The sequence below is a fragment of the Vicugna pacos genome, chromosome 1 (assembly GCF_048564905.1).
Source record: "Vicugna pacos chromosome 1, VicPac4, whole genome shotgun sequence".
NCBI lineage: Eukaryota > Metazoa > Chordata > Mammalia > Artiodactyla > Camelidae > Vicugna > Vicugna pacos.
This window is the reverse complement of record NC_132987.1, coordinates 62,034,632-62,050,039: the sequence shown is the minus strand read 5'-3', so window position 1 is coordinate 62,050,039 and position 15,408 is coordinate 62,034,632. Positions and strand designations below refer to the sequence as shown.

At 31.6% G+C, this 15,408-nt stretch overlaps 1 protein-coding gene across 20 annotated transcripts in view; it reads right to left on the bottom strand.

Annotated features, from left to right (window-relative positions):
- DLG1 (discs large MAGUK scaffold protein 1) overlaps window positions 1-15,408 on the bottom strand; it is a 222,848-nt gene that overhangs the window by 109,489 nt on the left and 97,951 nt on the right. For 10 of the 20 annotated variants that reach the window (XM_072963446.1, XM_072963442.1, XM_072963473.1 and 7 more), the window contains one exon: window positions 9,977-10,075. The exons of the other annotated variants lie outside the window; for them this stretch is intronic. In XM_072963446.1, coding sequence (XP_072819547.1) covers window positions 9,977-10,075 — 99 coding nt within the window. The remainder of the gene's footprint in view (window positions 1-9,976; window positions 10,076-15,408) is intronic. 20 annotated transcript variants of the gene reach the window in all.

Here is a 15,408-nt window from a genome sequence, read left to right as displayed (position 1 = left end):
CATACACACTGTGGGAGTCCAAGAAAAAGGAGAGAGAGATCAAGGGGCAGAGAGAATATATGAAGAAATAATGACTATAACATTCCCAAATTTGATGAAAGATATGACTATAAACATCTAAAAAAGTTTAACAAACTCAAGGTAGGGTGAACTCAAAGAGATTCACACACAGACATATAATCAAACTGCTGAAAGACAAAGGATATTATGAAAGCAGCAAGAAAAAGTGGCTCAATATATGTCATCCTCAATAAGACTAACAACAGATTTCTCATTAGAAACTCTAGAGATAAGAAAGCAGTGGGGTGGTATATTCAAAGTGCTAAAAGAAAAACACTGTCAACTAAGAACCCTGTACCTGGCAAAATTATCCTTCAAATATGAGGGAGAAATTAAGACATTCCCAGATAAACAAAAGCTAAAAGAGATCATTACCAATAAACTGGCCATGGAAGAAATACTAAAGGGAACCCTGCAGGTTGAAATGAAAGGAGACAAGACAGTAACTCAAGATGTTTGAAGAAATAAAGATTCTGATAAGGATATATACAAAAAAGCTAGTATTATTGTAACAATGGTTTGTAGCATAATTTTTTTGTCATCTACATGATTTAAGAGACTAATATTTTAAATTATATTTTAAAAATTAGTCTAAAAGCTAATTACTAGTAGAGAAGCCAACATTAGTAAATAACTGAAATCAATTATCAGTCCAAAATCTAGTATTGTAGTAACTTTGCTTTGTAATTCTACACTTGTTTTCTACATAATTTAAAAGACAAATGCATTTAAAATTTGTTAGCTTATGTTCTTCTACCTACAATGTATAAAGATGTAATTTTGTGACATTAACAACTGAAAGGGGTGGGGATGGAACTGTTAAAAGGAGCAGAGTTTTTGTATATTATTGAAGTTAAGCTGGTATAAATTCAAATTAGAGTGTTACAATTTTGGGATAGTCAATATAATCTCTATAGTAACCACAGAAAAAATAGCTAAAGAATATACACAAAAGGAAATGATAAAGGAATTTAAACATTCCACTACAAAAAAATCAACCAAACAAAAACCAAGACAGTAATTTAGGAAGGAATTTATAATTTATAAGGAATACAGAAAACAAATAGCAAAATGAAAGAAGCCCCTCCTTATCAGGAATTACTTTAAAAGTAAATGGATTAAACTCCTCAATAAAAAAAAATTGAAAGAATGGATAAAAACACATGTCCCAATTATATGATGCCTACAAGAGACTCCCTTGTGATCCAAAGACACAAGCAGGTTAAAAGTGAAAGAATGGAAAAACATATTCCACGCAAATGGTAAACAAAAGCCAGGAATGACTACACTAATATTAGACAAAATAGAATTTAAATGAAAAAAGTTGCAAGATACATTCAATACCTTGCAGTAACCTATAATGAAATAGAATATGAAAAAGACTATGTATACATGTGTGTATGATTCAATTGTTGTGCTGTATACCAGAAACTAGCACATTGTAAATCAACTATACTTCAATAAAAAAGTTATGAGACAAAGGACATTACATATTAATAAAAAGTTCAATGTAGCAAGAAGATACAACAATTACAAACATTTGTATACCTAATGACAAACCATCAAAATCTATGAAACAAAAAATGACAGCATTAAAGAGAATAGATATTTCTACAATAACAGTTGGAGATTTCAATGACCCACTCAAAATAATGTGTAAAATAACCAGACAAAACATACGTAAGGAAGTAGAAGACTTAAACGACACAATAAACCAACCAGAAGAGACATATTTAGAACACTCTGCCCAACAACAACAGGATACATTTTTGTCAAGTGCCTTGGAGTTATCTTCCAAAATAGACCACATGTTAGGTCACAAATTATGTCTCAATAGATTTAGAAAGAAAGACATCAAATAAAGTATCTCCTATAAGCAAAACGGGATGAAGAGAATAAGCAATAACAGAAGCAAAAATGGAAAATTCGCCAAGTTCTGGAAATTAAACAACACACTTGTAACCAATGAATCAAAGAAGAAACTGCAAAGGAAATTAGAAGACTTAAAAGATGAATGAGAATGAAAACACAACATACCAAAACTCATGAGACACAGCAAAAGCAGTGCTAAGGGGGAAGTTTACAACTACAAATGCTTAGCTTAAAAATCAAGAAAGATCTCAAATCAATAACCTAACTTTACAACTTAAGGAACTAGAAAAGGAACAAACTAAACCCAAAGTTACTACAAAGAATGAAGTAATGAACATTACAGCGAAGATAAATAAAAGAGAAAAGAAAAATAACAGAGAAACTGAATGAGATCAACAGTTGCTTTTTAGAAAAGATAAACAAATTGACAAATTTTTAGTTAGATGGACTAAGGAAAAAAGAGAGAAAACTAAATTACTAAATTCAGAAGCAAGTCAGGACATTATTGGTAATTATACAGAAATAAAAAGGATTATAAGAGTATTACAAGTCTAAACCAACAAATTGGATAACCTACACAAAATGGACAAAGTCCTAACCAAGACTGAATCATGAAGAAATAGAAAATTTAAATAGTCTTGTGGGCAATGATAAATCCTGGAGAGGATGTGGAGAAAAGGGAGCCCTCCGACACTGTTGGTAGGAATGCAGTTTGGTGCAGCCATTGTGGAAAACAGTATGGAGATTCATCAAGAAACTAAAAATATTTAGCATGTGATCCAGCAATCCCACTCCTGGGCATATATCCAGAGGGATCCTTAATTCAAAGACACCTGCACCAATGTTCATAGTAGCATTATTTACAATAGCCAAGATATGGAAGCAACCTAAATGTCCATTGACAGATGACTGAATAAAGAAGTTGTGTTATATTTATACAATGGAATACTACTTAGCCATAAAAAATTAAATAATGCCATTTGCAGCAACATGGATGGCCCTGGGGAATGTCATTCTAAGTGAAGTGAGCCAGAAAGTGAAAGAAAAATACCATATAATATCACTCATATGTGGAATCTAAAAAAAAAAAAAAAAAAAAAAAAAAACAAATGAACTTATATATATAACAGAAATAGACTCACAGACGTAGAAAACAAACTCATGGTTACCAGAGGGGAAGAGATAAACTGGGAGTTTGAGATTTGTAGATGTTGACTGGTATATATAAAATAAACAAGTTTATACTTTATAGCACAGGGAACTATATTCAATATCTTGTAGTAGCTAACAGTGATAAAGAATATGAAAACAAATATATGTATATTCATGTATGACTGAAACATTGTGCTGTTCACCAGAAATTGACACATTATAAACTGACTATACTTCAATTAAAAAAAAAAAAAGAAGTGGAATGAATAGTCTTGTGGGGGAGGGTATAGCTCAGTGGTTAGAGTACATGCTTAGCATGCACGAGGTCCTGGGTTCAATCCCTGGTACCTCCATTAAAAACTAACTATCTAAATAAAGCTAATTACCACTCCCAAACAGAAACAAAAAAACTGCACAAAGTAAATAAAATATTTAAAAAATAGTCATAATTAATAAGGAGATTGAATCAGTAGTCAAAAATCTTCTGACAAAAAAAAGCTCTTGAGATCTGATGGCTTGCTTGCTGAATTCCACCAAACATCTGAAGAACTAACATCAATTTTTCTCAAACTTTGCTCAAAAACTGAAGAGGAAGGTGTACTCCCAAACTTATTCTATGAGGCCAGCATTACACTGATACTAAAGTGAAAGGCAAGGGTACTATAAGAAAACTGCAGACCAACATCCCTTGTGAATACTGATGCAACAATCTCAACAAATACTAGCAAACTGAATTCAGCAGCATATTAAAAGGATTATACACCATGACCAAGTGGGATTTACTCCTAGAATGCAAGAATAATTTAACATGTGAAAAATCAATATAATACACCATGTCAACAGAATGAAGGCAAAAAACAACATGATCATCTCAATCAAAGCAGGAACGAAGTATCTAACAACATTCAACATTCTTTCCTGATAAAAACACTTAAACAAGAATATAAGGAAACTACAGCATAATAAAAGTCATACATGAAAAACCTATAATGAACATCATACTTTCTCTTGGTGAAAGACTGAAAACTTCTCCTTTAATAAGATCAGGAACAAGGCAAGCAGGCCTACTTTCATCATGTCTATCTAGTATAGTATTGAAAGTCATGGTCAATTAGGCAAATGAGAAAAATAAATAACATTCAAACAAAAAGGAAAATTATCTGTTTGCAGACAGTATGATCATAAAAGCATAAAACTCTAAAGATATCACACAAAAATTTGTTCAAACTAATAAACAAACTTAGCTAGGTAGCAGGGTACAGTCAACACACAAAAAGCAGTTGCATTCCTATACACAAACAATCTGGAAAGAAAATTACATAAACAATTCCATTTACAACAGCATCAAAAAGAATAAAATAATTAGGAATAAACTCAGCCAACTAGGTGAAAGACTTATGCAATGAAAACTATAACACTGCTAAGAGAAACTGAAGACAACAAAAATAAATGGAAACACACACCACATTCATAGATAGGAAGACAATACTGCTAAGATATCAATACTACTGAAAGCAATTTACAGATTTCATCCAATCCCTATCAAAATCCCAATGATTTTTTTTGAAGAAATAGAAAAACCCATCCTAAAATTCATACGGAATCACAAGGAATCTGAATAGCCAAAATAATCCTGAAAAGAAGGACAAAGCTGCATGACTCAACACTTTCTTATTTCAAAACTTAATACAAAGCTACAGTAATCAAAACAGATTGGGACTGGCATAAACACAGACATAAACCAATGGAGTCGAACAGAGTGCAGAAATGAACCCTTACATATACAGGCAAATTATTTCAACAAGGGAGCTAAGACCATTCAATGGGGACAAGGTAGTCTTTTCAGCAAATGATGCTCGGAAAATGGATGTGGATACATACAGACACATGCAAAAGAATGAAGCTGAACCCCTACTTAACATCACATACAAAAACTAATTTAAAGTGCGCCCATGACTAAAACAAAAGATCTAAAACTATAAAATCCTAAGAAGAAAATAAAAGCTTCATGACACTGCATTTGGGAATGAGTCACTGGATATAAAACCAAAGGCACAGGCAGCAAAAGAAAATACAAACAAGGTGGACTTCTGAAAGCTAAAAATTTTGCACATGAAATCACACTATCCAGAGTAAAAAGGCAACCCACAGAGCAGGAGAAAATACTTGCAAATCATGTATCTGATAAGGAACTAATATCTAGAATATATAGAGAACTCCTAAAACTCAGTAACAAAAAAACCAACAGCTTAATTCAAAAATGGGTAAAGGACTTCAACAGATATTTCTTCAGAGAAGATATACAAATGGCCAGTAAGTACATGAAAAGATGCTCAACATCACTAATCATTAGTGAGCTGCAAATCAAAACTACAATGAGCTACCACCTCATACCTATTAGGCTAGCTACTATTATGAAAACAGAATATAAGGAGTGTTGGTGAGGAATGTGGAGAAACTGGAACCACTGTGTACTGTTGGTGGGAATACACAATGATATACCAATGTGAAAAATAGTATGATTAACCTAAAAATTAAAAATTACCATATGACCCAGTAATTCTACTTTCAGGTATACACTTAAAAGAACTGAAAGTAGAGTCTTGAAGAGGTATTTGTACACCTGTGTAAACAACTAAAATGTGGAAGCAACCCAAGTTGTTCATTGACAGATGAATGGATAAGCAATGCTTGATATATACATAAAATGGGATATTATTTAGTTTTTAAAAGAAAGGAAATTCTGATGCTACATATACTATAGCATGGGTTAACTTCAAGGACACTATGCTAAGTGAAATAAACTAGCTACAAAAAGACAAGTACTGTTATGATTCCACTCATATGAAGTACTTGAGTTAAAATCAGAGACAGAAAGTAGAATGGCATTTGCCAGGGGGGAGGAGGGAAGAATGGGAAATTAGTGTGGGTATAGAGTTTCAATTTTCCAAGATGAAAAGAGTTCTACAGATGGATGATGATGATGTTCCTATGACAATAGGAATGCACTTAATACCACTGAACTGTAAACTTAAAAATAGTTAAGGTGGTAAATTTTACATTATGTGTATTGTACCACAAAAAAAACTGGAAAAAAATATATGACCTCAATATAATTAAGAAAATGCATCAAACACAGATTGCAGGATATTCTATAAAACAACTAGCCTGTTCTCCTGTAAAAGTGCACAAGCATAAAAGATAGACTATGGAGCTACTTCAGATTAAAGCAGACTCATGAAAATTAACTGTAGTTTTGGACTGGCCAAAGGACCTGTTTTTGTTTTTCTTATAAAGAACATTATTGGGGCAACTGGCAAAATATAATTAAAGTCTGCAGTATTATATTAATGTTAATTTTCTGGCTTAGTTCATTATATTATGGTAATATTTTTGTTCTTAGGAAAAATATTTAGTATTGTAAAGAATTACTATTCACGGGTAAGAGGGGAATGAGTAAAACTTCCTTTTAACTGGTTTACAAAAAATAAAATCATAACCATATAAGAGGAATGATAAAGCAGATGTGGCAAGTAAAAATGTTAACAATTGGGAGATACATGTGAAGGTATATAGCATTTCTTTGTACTATTCTTGCAACTTTCTGTAAGTCTGAAATGATTTGAAAATAATACAAAACCAACACAAAAACAAAAACAAAACCCAAAACACAAACAGAATAGGGGCACTGCAGTGAGATATTAGTGTATGGTTAAAAAAGGCTCACCAAAGTAACCCAAGTATGCTATTTTTTTTAAGATTATCAATGAAATAAAAATGTATCAAGTCATGCTTTAGATTATACTAATGATCAAATCATTTAAGAGTCAACATTCAGATGTTTTGTGAAACTTGAATGGTCCAGAAGCAACAAAATGCTCTACAGTGGATCTACCTCTAATGTTAACTACTCTAATGTCATGTGGGAGCTATCTGTCAAGTTGTCTTTTGCATACACACAAGTTATATTATCTCAGTAACTACATGATTGAAACAATGAAAAACTGAACAAAATCAATCCCTCCAAAGAATCTATTTGAGTATGAACAGAGACTTTTACACAAACACATAAAATTAGTTATAAAGCATTTTCAACAATACTTTAATTACATGATAGCTAAAGAATCTGGTTTTAGAGAAGAGTATTTACTCTGGGATGGAAATAAGCATATATATTAAAATAGGCCAGTATCATAGAGATTATATGATTGTATCTCCATTAGGACTAGTATCTGTTATACACCTATATGCACTCAGTTTCTATGTGGAGAAACGGAGGCTATGAGAAACTGAGTAATTTCCCCATCACACATCCAGGAAGTGGTAAAGCCAGGTCTCACTATAAAGTCCAGGCTCTTTCTGCAGCTTCAAACAGCCATTCAAACAGCCCTGTACCACTCTGAATAATAAGCATAATACCTACTGCAGGTTTCTATAAAATATATAAATGACAAGATCAATATAAAAGTACTCTAAAAAGTTTAAAGTTCTACAAGTAATGAAAAATAATATTTAAAAATTTTTCATATACTTAGCTATCTAGCTGTCCTCAAATTCATTCTGAAGTAATTAGGGAGGCATTAGTCCTCCCTGCCCCAACGCTCCCTTTAATAGTTGAAGGGAGTATAAAACTTAGAGGTTAAGTAACCTGCCTAGGTCACAATTCAGGACTAGACTCTATATCTTGTATCTCCCATTTGTATTTCTATTACATCCTGACTCATCTAAAATGTAAATCTTCAGGAAAAAAAATTAGTAGATATTTAGAAGAAAAATTATACCTATGTATTAAGTTAAAATCAGGTTATATACTAGGTGTGGATTTCAAAATTTATTTTGAGACAAATTTTTAAATCACTTCTATTAATTTTATAATGTACATGTTACACTCAATCAGGCACATACTTACTCTGGAAAATGAGGTACACTCAACACAAGCTTCTCATATAAAACAACATAAATTATTAAACTACTCTACATGGACTTATAAATATATTTAAAACCTAAAATGAGGCTAGGTAGTATAAATAAGGCTCTTGTTCACAAATCCTCGTTTGTTTTTTAAACTTGTTCCTTGGTTTACTATCGTAAGGAAATGTGAAATAACACTAATAATACGAATAACCAAGATCGTGTGCCAGCTGCACATACATTATTATTCTTTCAGTCACTATGAAATATCTCAAGTAAGTACTATTATCATCTTCAGTGTTACAGATAAGTAAAGAGAGAAGATTAGCATGGCTAAGTAAACTGCTTGGTTACACAGCTAGAAAGTGGTAGGATGGGAATTCCAAACCAGATCAATCTGACTCTAAGTTCTTTATTTATAACTACAAGGCTATGCAATGTCTCAACAATTTCCAAGTGTAGTGTGATGCTAAGTTAGAGACACTTGGCGTAAGTAAGTCAGAGAACTTTAAACAGGAAAAAATTGGTTCCCTAATGAATATAAGAATAGAAACTACTACAAAATTTCCAATGATTCCAGAAAAGTATTTTAACATCAAAAGACAAGTTAAAGTGACAAGAGTAAAATAAACTTTCAAATCTCCTACTTAAAAAAAATTAGTTACTTGAAACTACTTAAAAAAAAATCCTAGTTACTTGGAAAGATGTTACCTTATTACAATATTACAATAACCCTTTGGCTACTTATTTAGAATTATATTTTATTTATAAATTCAATTTCTTCTCTGCAATATAAAGAAAATATCCATCTGGACTCACCTATTTAACTCTTGGTAGTTTTACAATGATTCAACTTTTAATGATTTTTATAAAGGGTCAAAGACTATATGGAGGTAGTAACATAACACAGATTAAAGTCTTAGTAATACCTTATATTTCCCCTAGAATCCTAGTTTGTATAATGTTCCTACCGATTTTCACTTTTAAGGAGAGGGGAAGGGCACTGAGTTGTGAATAATAACAGCTGATACTCCGTATTTCCCCCAAGAGGACTAATTTTGACACTGCCTTTATACAGTAAACACACCATTTTTACTAGATTTTATGCTACAGATCAGTAACAGTAAAAATATCTAAAGATGTATTTATTTACACTTTAAATGAGATTGAGATCTTTCACACCAAAGATCATTATTATTATACTTAATAATACTACCATTATTTTAACTTTGGATAATTCTGTTGGTAGGGTAATTCATGTCTTAACAAGCCATTCCTTGGGACTACTAGAGCTCTGAAAACTAAAAATGCTCAGATTCTCTGACATTTGGCTATTATTTCATTTTATTTTTTGACTGTTATATGTTAACTTTTAAAAAATAAACTTATGATATTAGAATAGTTTTACATTTATAGAAAAGTTACAAAGATACCACAAAGAGTTCCCATATATTTTATATATATATATATATATATATATATATATATATCAGCTATTACTTTTAAATAATAAATGTAAAGTATGTTATCCTACCAAATGACAGAAAGATGAATATTTCAAAAGAAGATAAATATACACTGGAAAATAAAATGCTATATATAAAATGATACATCCAATACAAGATCAGGAGGACAAGAATTCTTATGATCTTTAGAAAATAAACAAAATTCCCCAAAGCAAAATATTTAAAAACGGTTTTGTACAGATTTACAAGTACAAAAAGCATGATATTAAATTTAAGAAGGATCAATGTTATGAAGTTTAGAATGTGTCTTACTTCATAGACAACCTAATAAAATGGCAAATATTAAACCCATTTTATATTAAATTCTAGATATTTCATTGCCTACAAATACCATTTGAAGCTCAAAGTGAATTACCAAATCTAACAAAGAAACAGGTAAAACAATCTGAAAAGAATACAAATGAAACATTAAAAACAAACAAAAATTTTATAAAGAAAAGGAAACTAATAAAAACCTGTGGTATGGTGGGTAGGATGACAGTACTCTCAGCAGGGACTGGCAGGACAGGGATCACAGGGACAGTGGGAGAAGAGGGAGGTACAGCTTCTGTTGGCTAAAAATCATCAACGACAAAAAATCAGGAAAAATACCAAATAAAAGGGAAACATGCAACAAAGTTTTGTCATAAAGATAAGTTATAGTTTCCAGAAATAACTGAAGCAGGTAAAATATTACTTAAATTTCAATGAGAAAATGCTCCCCAGAAATTATTTTAGAAATAATTATACCACCAATAATAATTTTAATGATTATGTAATTAAAATGAATGACTACTCTTTAGATGTTTAAACAAACATAATAAAATATAATGACTTAACAATATTCCTCCACTGGGAGACAAGACATTCACTTCATAGACTACAAAAGTATCTTCCTAGCATTCAGGATATATCTGACTATTTTCTTCTTTGCATTCAAAGAATCAAAAGTAATTTTATTGCCCATGAGGCAGGCAATTGAGGCTTACAGATCCACAGACAAAATATTCAAAGGACTAAATTTATATCATTTTAAACAATCTATGCCATTAACCCCTACTATCAAGAAGTGTAATAATCTGCCTTACATCTGCCTGTAAAGTCATTAATTCAATTTACATTCACTGATTACCTATTATGTGGCAATTTCCGGAAAAAACAAAAAAGGAAGTGGGAACACTAGTGACATAATTTAAACTAAGAAGTTTTGATATTTGTACTCAATTACTCTACCTGGCTTAATTAAATTATTTTTAGAAAAATGTAGCTGGAACATAGAAAAGATGTTTTGTAACAAGTCCCAATCCCTATAAACTGTATTAATTCATAAATATTTGCTATACCAATGACATCCTACATAAATAAAAAAAAATTAAAATCAAATCAGTAAGAGGACAATGTACTTTGAGAGAGACAACAGGAAGAACAAATTGCTAAACTTGAAACTATGCTTTTCCTCATCAATAAAAGAAACACAAAATAAAATTACAATGTTGACTTTCTGTTGCAAATCAAATCAAAAATGTATAGTCTCTTCAGTAGTGGTGCTGGGACTATTGGATATCCACATCCAAAAGAATGAAGTTAAATCACTACCTCACATCCTATATAAAATATAGGCCTAAATATATGCCCTAAAACCATCAGCTTTTAGAAGAAATATGGCCTAAATATAAGTCCTAAAACCATCAGCTTTTAGAAGAAAACATAGAGGTAAACCCTCAAGACCTTGGATTTGAGAATGGATTCTTAAATATGGTATCAAAAGCATAAGTGGCAAAAAGCAATAAATAAACCAATTAGACTTCATCAGAGTTAATGCTATTTGGTACACAAAAGATTTTATCAAGAAAAGGAAAAGATAATCTATAGAATGGGAGAAAATCTTGCAAATCATACATCTGATGATGGTTTAATATGTAGACTATATAAAGAACTCCTACAACTCATCACAAAAAGACAATTTAAAAATGGGCAAAGGACTTGAATAGACACTCCTCCAAAGTGTAGATACACAAATGACTAATATGCACATGAAAATATACTCAACATTATTCATTAGGGAAATGTAAATCAAAGTTCAAATGACATATCACTTCATACCTACTAGGGGGATGTAATTTTAAAAAGTGAAAACAAACCCAGAAAATAACAAGCGCTGACATGGATGTGCAGAAACTGGAATCCTCAAAAACTGCTGGTGGGAATGGAAAATGGTGCCGCCGCTGTGGGAAACAGTTTGGTTTGGCAGTTCCTCAAAAAACTAACCCTAGGATTACCATATGACTCTTACCATTCTACTCCTAGGTAAATACTCAAAAGAACTGAAAAGAGGGACTTGGATATACTACACCAGTGTTCAGTGATGCATTATTCATAACAGCCAAAAGGTGGAAACAACCCAAGTGTCCATTAACAGATGAAGAAATAAATAAAATGTGGTATATGCATATAATGAATATTAATTCAGTCATAAAAAGGGGTGAAGTTCTGATACATGCTACAACATGGATAAATCTTGAAGACATTATGCTAAGTGAAATTAACCACACACAAAAGGTCAATATCATGTGATTACACTTACACAAAATATTTAGAATAGGTAAATTCATAGAAAGTAGATTAGAAGTTATCAGGGTTCAGGGAGAGAGGAGTATAGGGAGTTTCCTGCATAATGGTTACAAAGTAAGTTTTAGTAATGAAAAGGTTTTGGAAATAGTGGTAATGGTTGTACAACACTGGGAATATAATTAATACCACAGAATTGTGCAGTTAAAGCTGGTTAAAATAGTAAATTTTGTTATATATATTTTATCATAATAAAAAAAAACTCAAAAAAATCTAATGCACAGAAACAGGTCCTCTCAGACTGCTGTTGGATCTATAAATTCATACAAACTTTATGAAAAGCTATTTAACTAATTATCTATAACTTTAAAAATGTTTGAACTCTGACTTAGTAATTCTAGAAATCTATCCTAAGGGAATAAATAAAAAAAATCAAATGTTTTAATATTCAGTGTTCTCTTGAGCATTGTTTATAGTTGGGGAAATGCAGAATATCTTAAATATAAAGTTAGACAAATAATGGTAATTTTATAAGATTAAATACTATGCATCAATAAACAATCATCTATAAGAACAGCCTGTAAGTCATATGAGATACTGCCTATGACATGACACGACATTAAATAAAAAAGGGAAGATAAAACTTTTATTTTAAAAATGGAAAAAATGTTTGAAAAGTTAATTTCTAGGGGAAGGATTATGAGTAGCTTTTCTCCCCTGCCTCTATATTACAAATTCTACTTTTCCAACCGTCAACAATGAATACACACAGTGATGCTACAATGCAGGGTGAGGGATGGGAGATCTATTCACATTAAGAGAAAAACAATTAGTATGATCTTTTACCATCTTATGCTCTAGAAAATAAACTAAAAATGCATTCCAAATTATTCTAAAAGATGATAACAAATTTCTATGATTTTATAAGACCATTAGAATTGAAGAAGCTAGAGATCAAGTTTAACCCTTCATTTTACAACTGAGTTAAGCTCATATAAAGTAAACTGTGAGGAATCAGGAAAAGATTGGCTGGACTATTGCTACCTGGATTTCTTGTATCTTGTAGAAAGATTTTAAGTCATTAGATTCTGATTCCTTCATCTCTTTTTAATGTCCCAGTCTAAACCAGTTCCTCGTTTGAGATGACGGAAAAAGTTATGGAGATGGACAGTGGTGATGGCTGTGAATGTAGTTAACAATACTGAATTAATTATATAGTTAAAAATTGTTAAAATAGTAAAAATTTTATGTTACGTATATTTTACCACAATTTTTAAAAAGGACATTAGGAATGAAGCCTTTGTGGGTCTTACTTGGGGCTCCTGTCACCGTTTATATATTGTTCCTATAAAAAAAAAACTGAATTCCAGATTATAAGGCTAAAACAAATAATTTAAATGTCAACCAACTTTCAGTGGAATACTTATGACTTTTTAAAAACGCCTGAAAAAGCCAGAGGTTCTGACTCCTAATTTATGACAACGTATGAGAAAAAGTTTTAAAAGAGTTTATACTAAGTGAAGTAAGTCAGAGAAAGACAAATACCACATGATCTCACTTACATCTGGAACCTTTAAAACAAAACAAACAAAACGAAAAACAGACTTATAGACAAAGAGAACAAATGGGTGGATGCCAAAATGGGGCAGGTGGATGAAGCAGGTGAAGGGAATTAAGAGGTATAAACCTCCAGTTATTTAAGTCATGAGGAATGCAATATATAAAACAGGAAATATGGTCAATAATATAATAATTTAGACTAGATTTGGTGGTACTGGTATGACTGCATGGTTTTCAAAGTATATAAACACAGAAATAAATGTGTGTGTACATGTACATATATACCATACCCTAGCTGTGCCCACAGAGAAGACCTGGGAGGACTAACACCTCAATAGCATGAAAATACCTAGCACTTGGATCATGGTTTCTAAATATCCAGTCTCTAACTTAAAAACAAACAAACAAACAAAAACAAAAACAAAAGAGGAATCTTTGCAGAAATGGCTGATTTCAGTGCTAGAGCCTAGCAAGTGCAGTATGAGCCTGGAACATTCTGCTGTGTCAGAAAATAAAGAAATGCTCAAAGAATAATGAGGGCATTACAAAGGACACAGAAGTCAGCTTGAAGGGCTCTTATCAGTCAAACTGGGAATAACTTGAGACTCAAAATAAATAATGATAATGATGGCATAAAATTCCACTGAATAAAAACAGGACTCCAAAAATTCATACTGATATATAAATAATTACAATCATAGAGGGAAGAGAAAGCATTTCTTATAGTAGAATACCAATTAAAATGTAGAAGGAATGATGAGGCTACAAAATTGTTATTTGGCAACTATCATATTAATAACTCATTCAAGAAACATCAAAAGTAACAGACATACCTATCATCTATAAAAGTTTTCTTATGCCTTTTTAAGAGTGTCAGATATTAGCTAACTAACAATCCACTTTAACATAAAAAAGGCAAAGCTATATGCTTATGTCAAATTTCAAGGCCAAGCACAAAAATTTCCTCCATTAGGCAGCTGCTCTCCAAAACCCTTTATGATAGACTATAAATTCTTTAATATTACATTTAAACCTCACTGTAACACTGGCTCTGAGCCTACTCTAAATCTCCTTTCAACAGGATCCTTTAGAGGATGTGAATGCCATTTTTTGAAAAATCCTGAAAAAAAAAAAAAAGTACACCATCTCAATCTACCCCACTCTGTATGGCACTGAGCAAGTACTCTGAAAAAGAACATATGCTTCTGCCTCTTCCCTAACAAAGGCAAACACTGCTGAGAAGGTCTTCAAAAACACATACATATATCAACACACACAATTTCAAGAACCAGTTTAGGTAACAAAGTATTACAGAACAACAAAATAACTCATTTAATTCATATAAAAAAATAACACCCTAAACAAATAATATATAATCAAATGAAGGTTGAGTGATGAGGAATAGCACAGACATTAGATCTAATAACAGAGTAAAATGAAGAGACAAGAGGATATTATGAGCTCAGGACTGAGAGCATGGGAGAATTCTGGGTAGCTGTACAAAATGATTCTAAATTGGAAAATGTCAAACTTTAGACTCTAATACAAATAATGAGACAGCAATGCACAGTAAGCATTACATTTGGGGTTATTACAGAAAAGAAGAATTCAGCATAAGCATTTTAAACTCGAAAAATCTTGTATACATATTTTATTAGACAGTATGACTATTATGGCATCATCCTTTTCCTGCTCCATTTGTATCACTCAGATCAGCTCCAGAGAGTTTTGTTGTTTTTTTAAAAAATCTTGACCATGTGACTAACAACAGTCTCAGCTG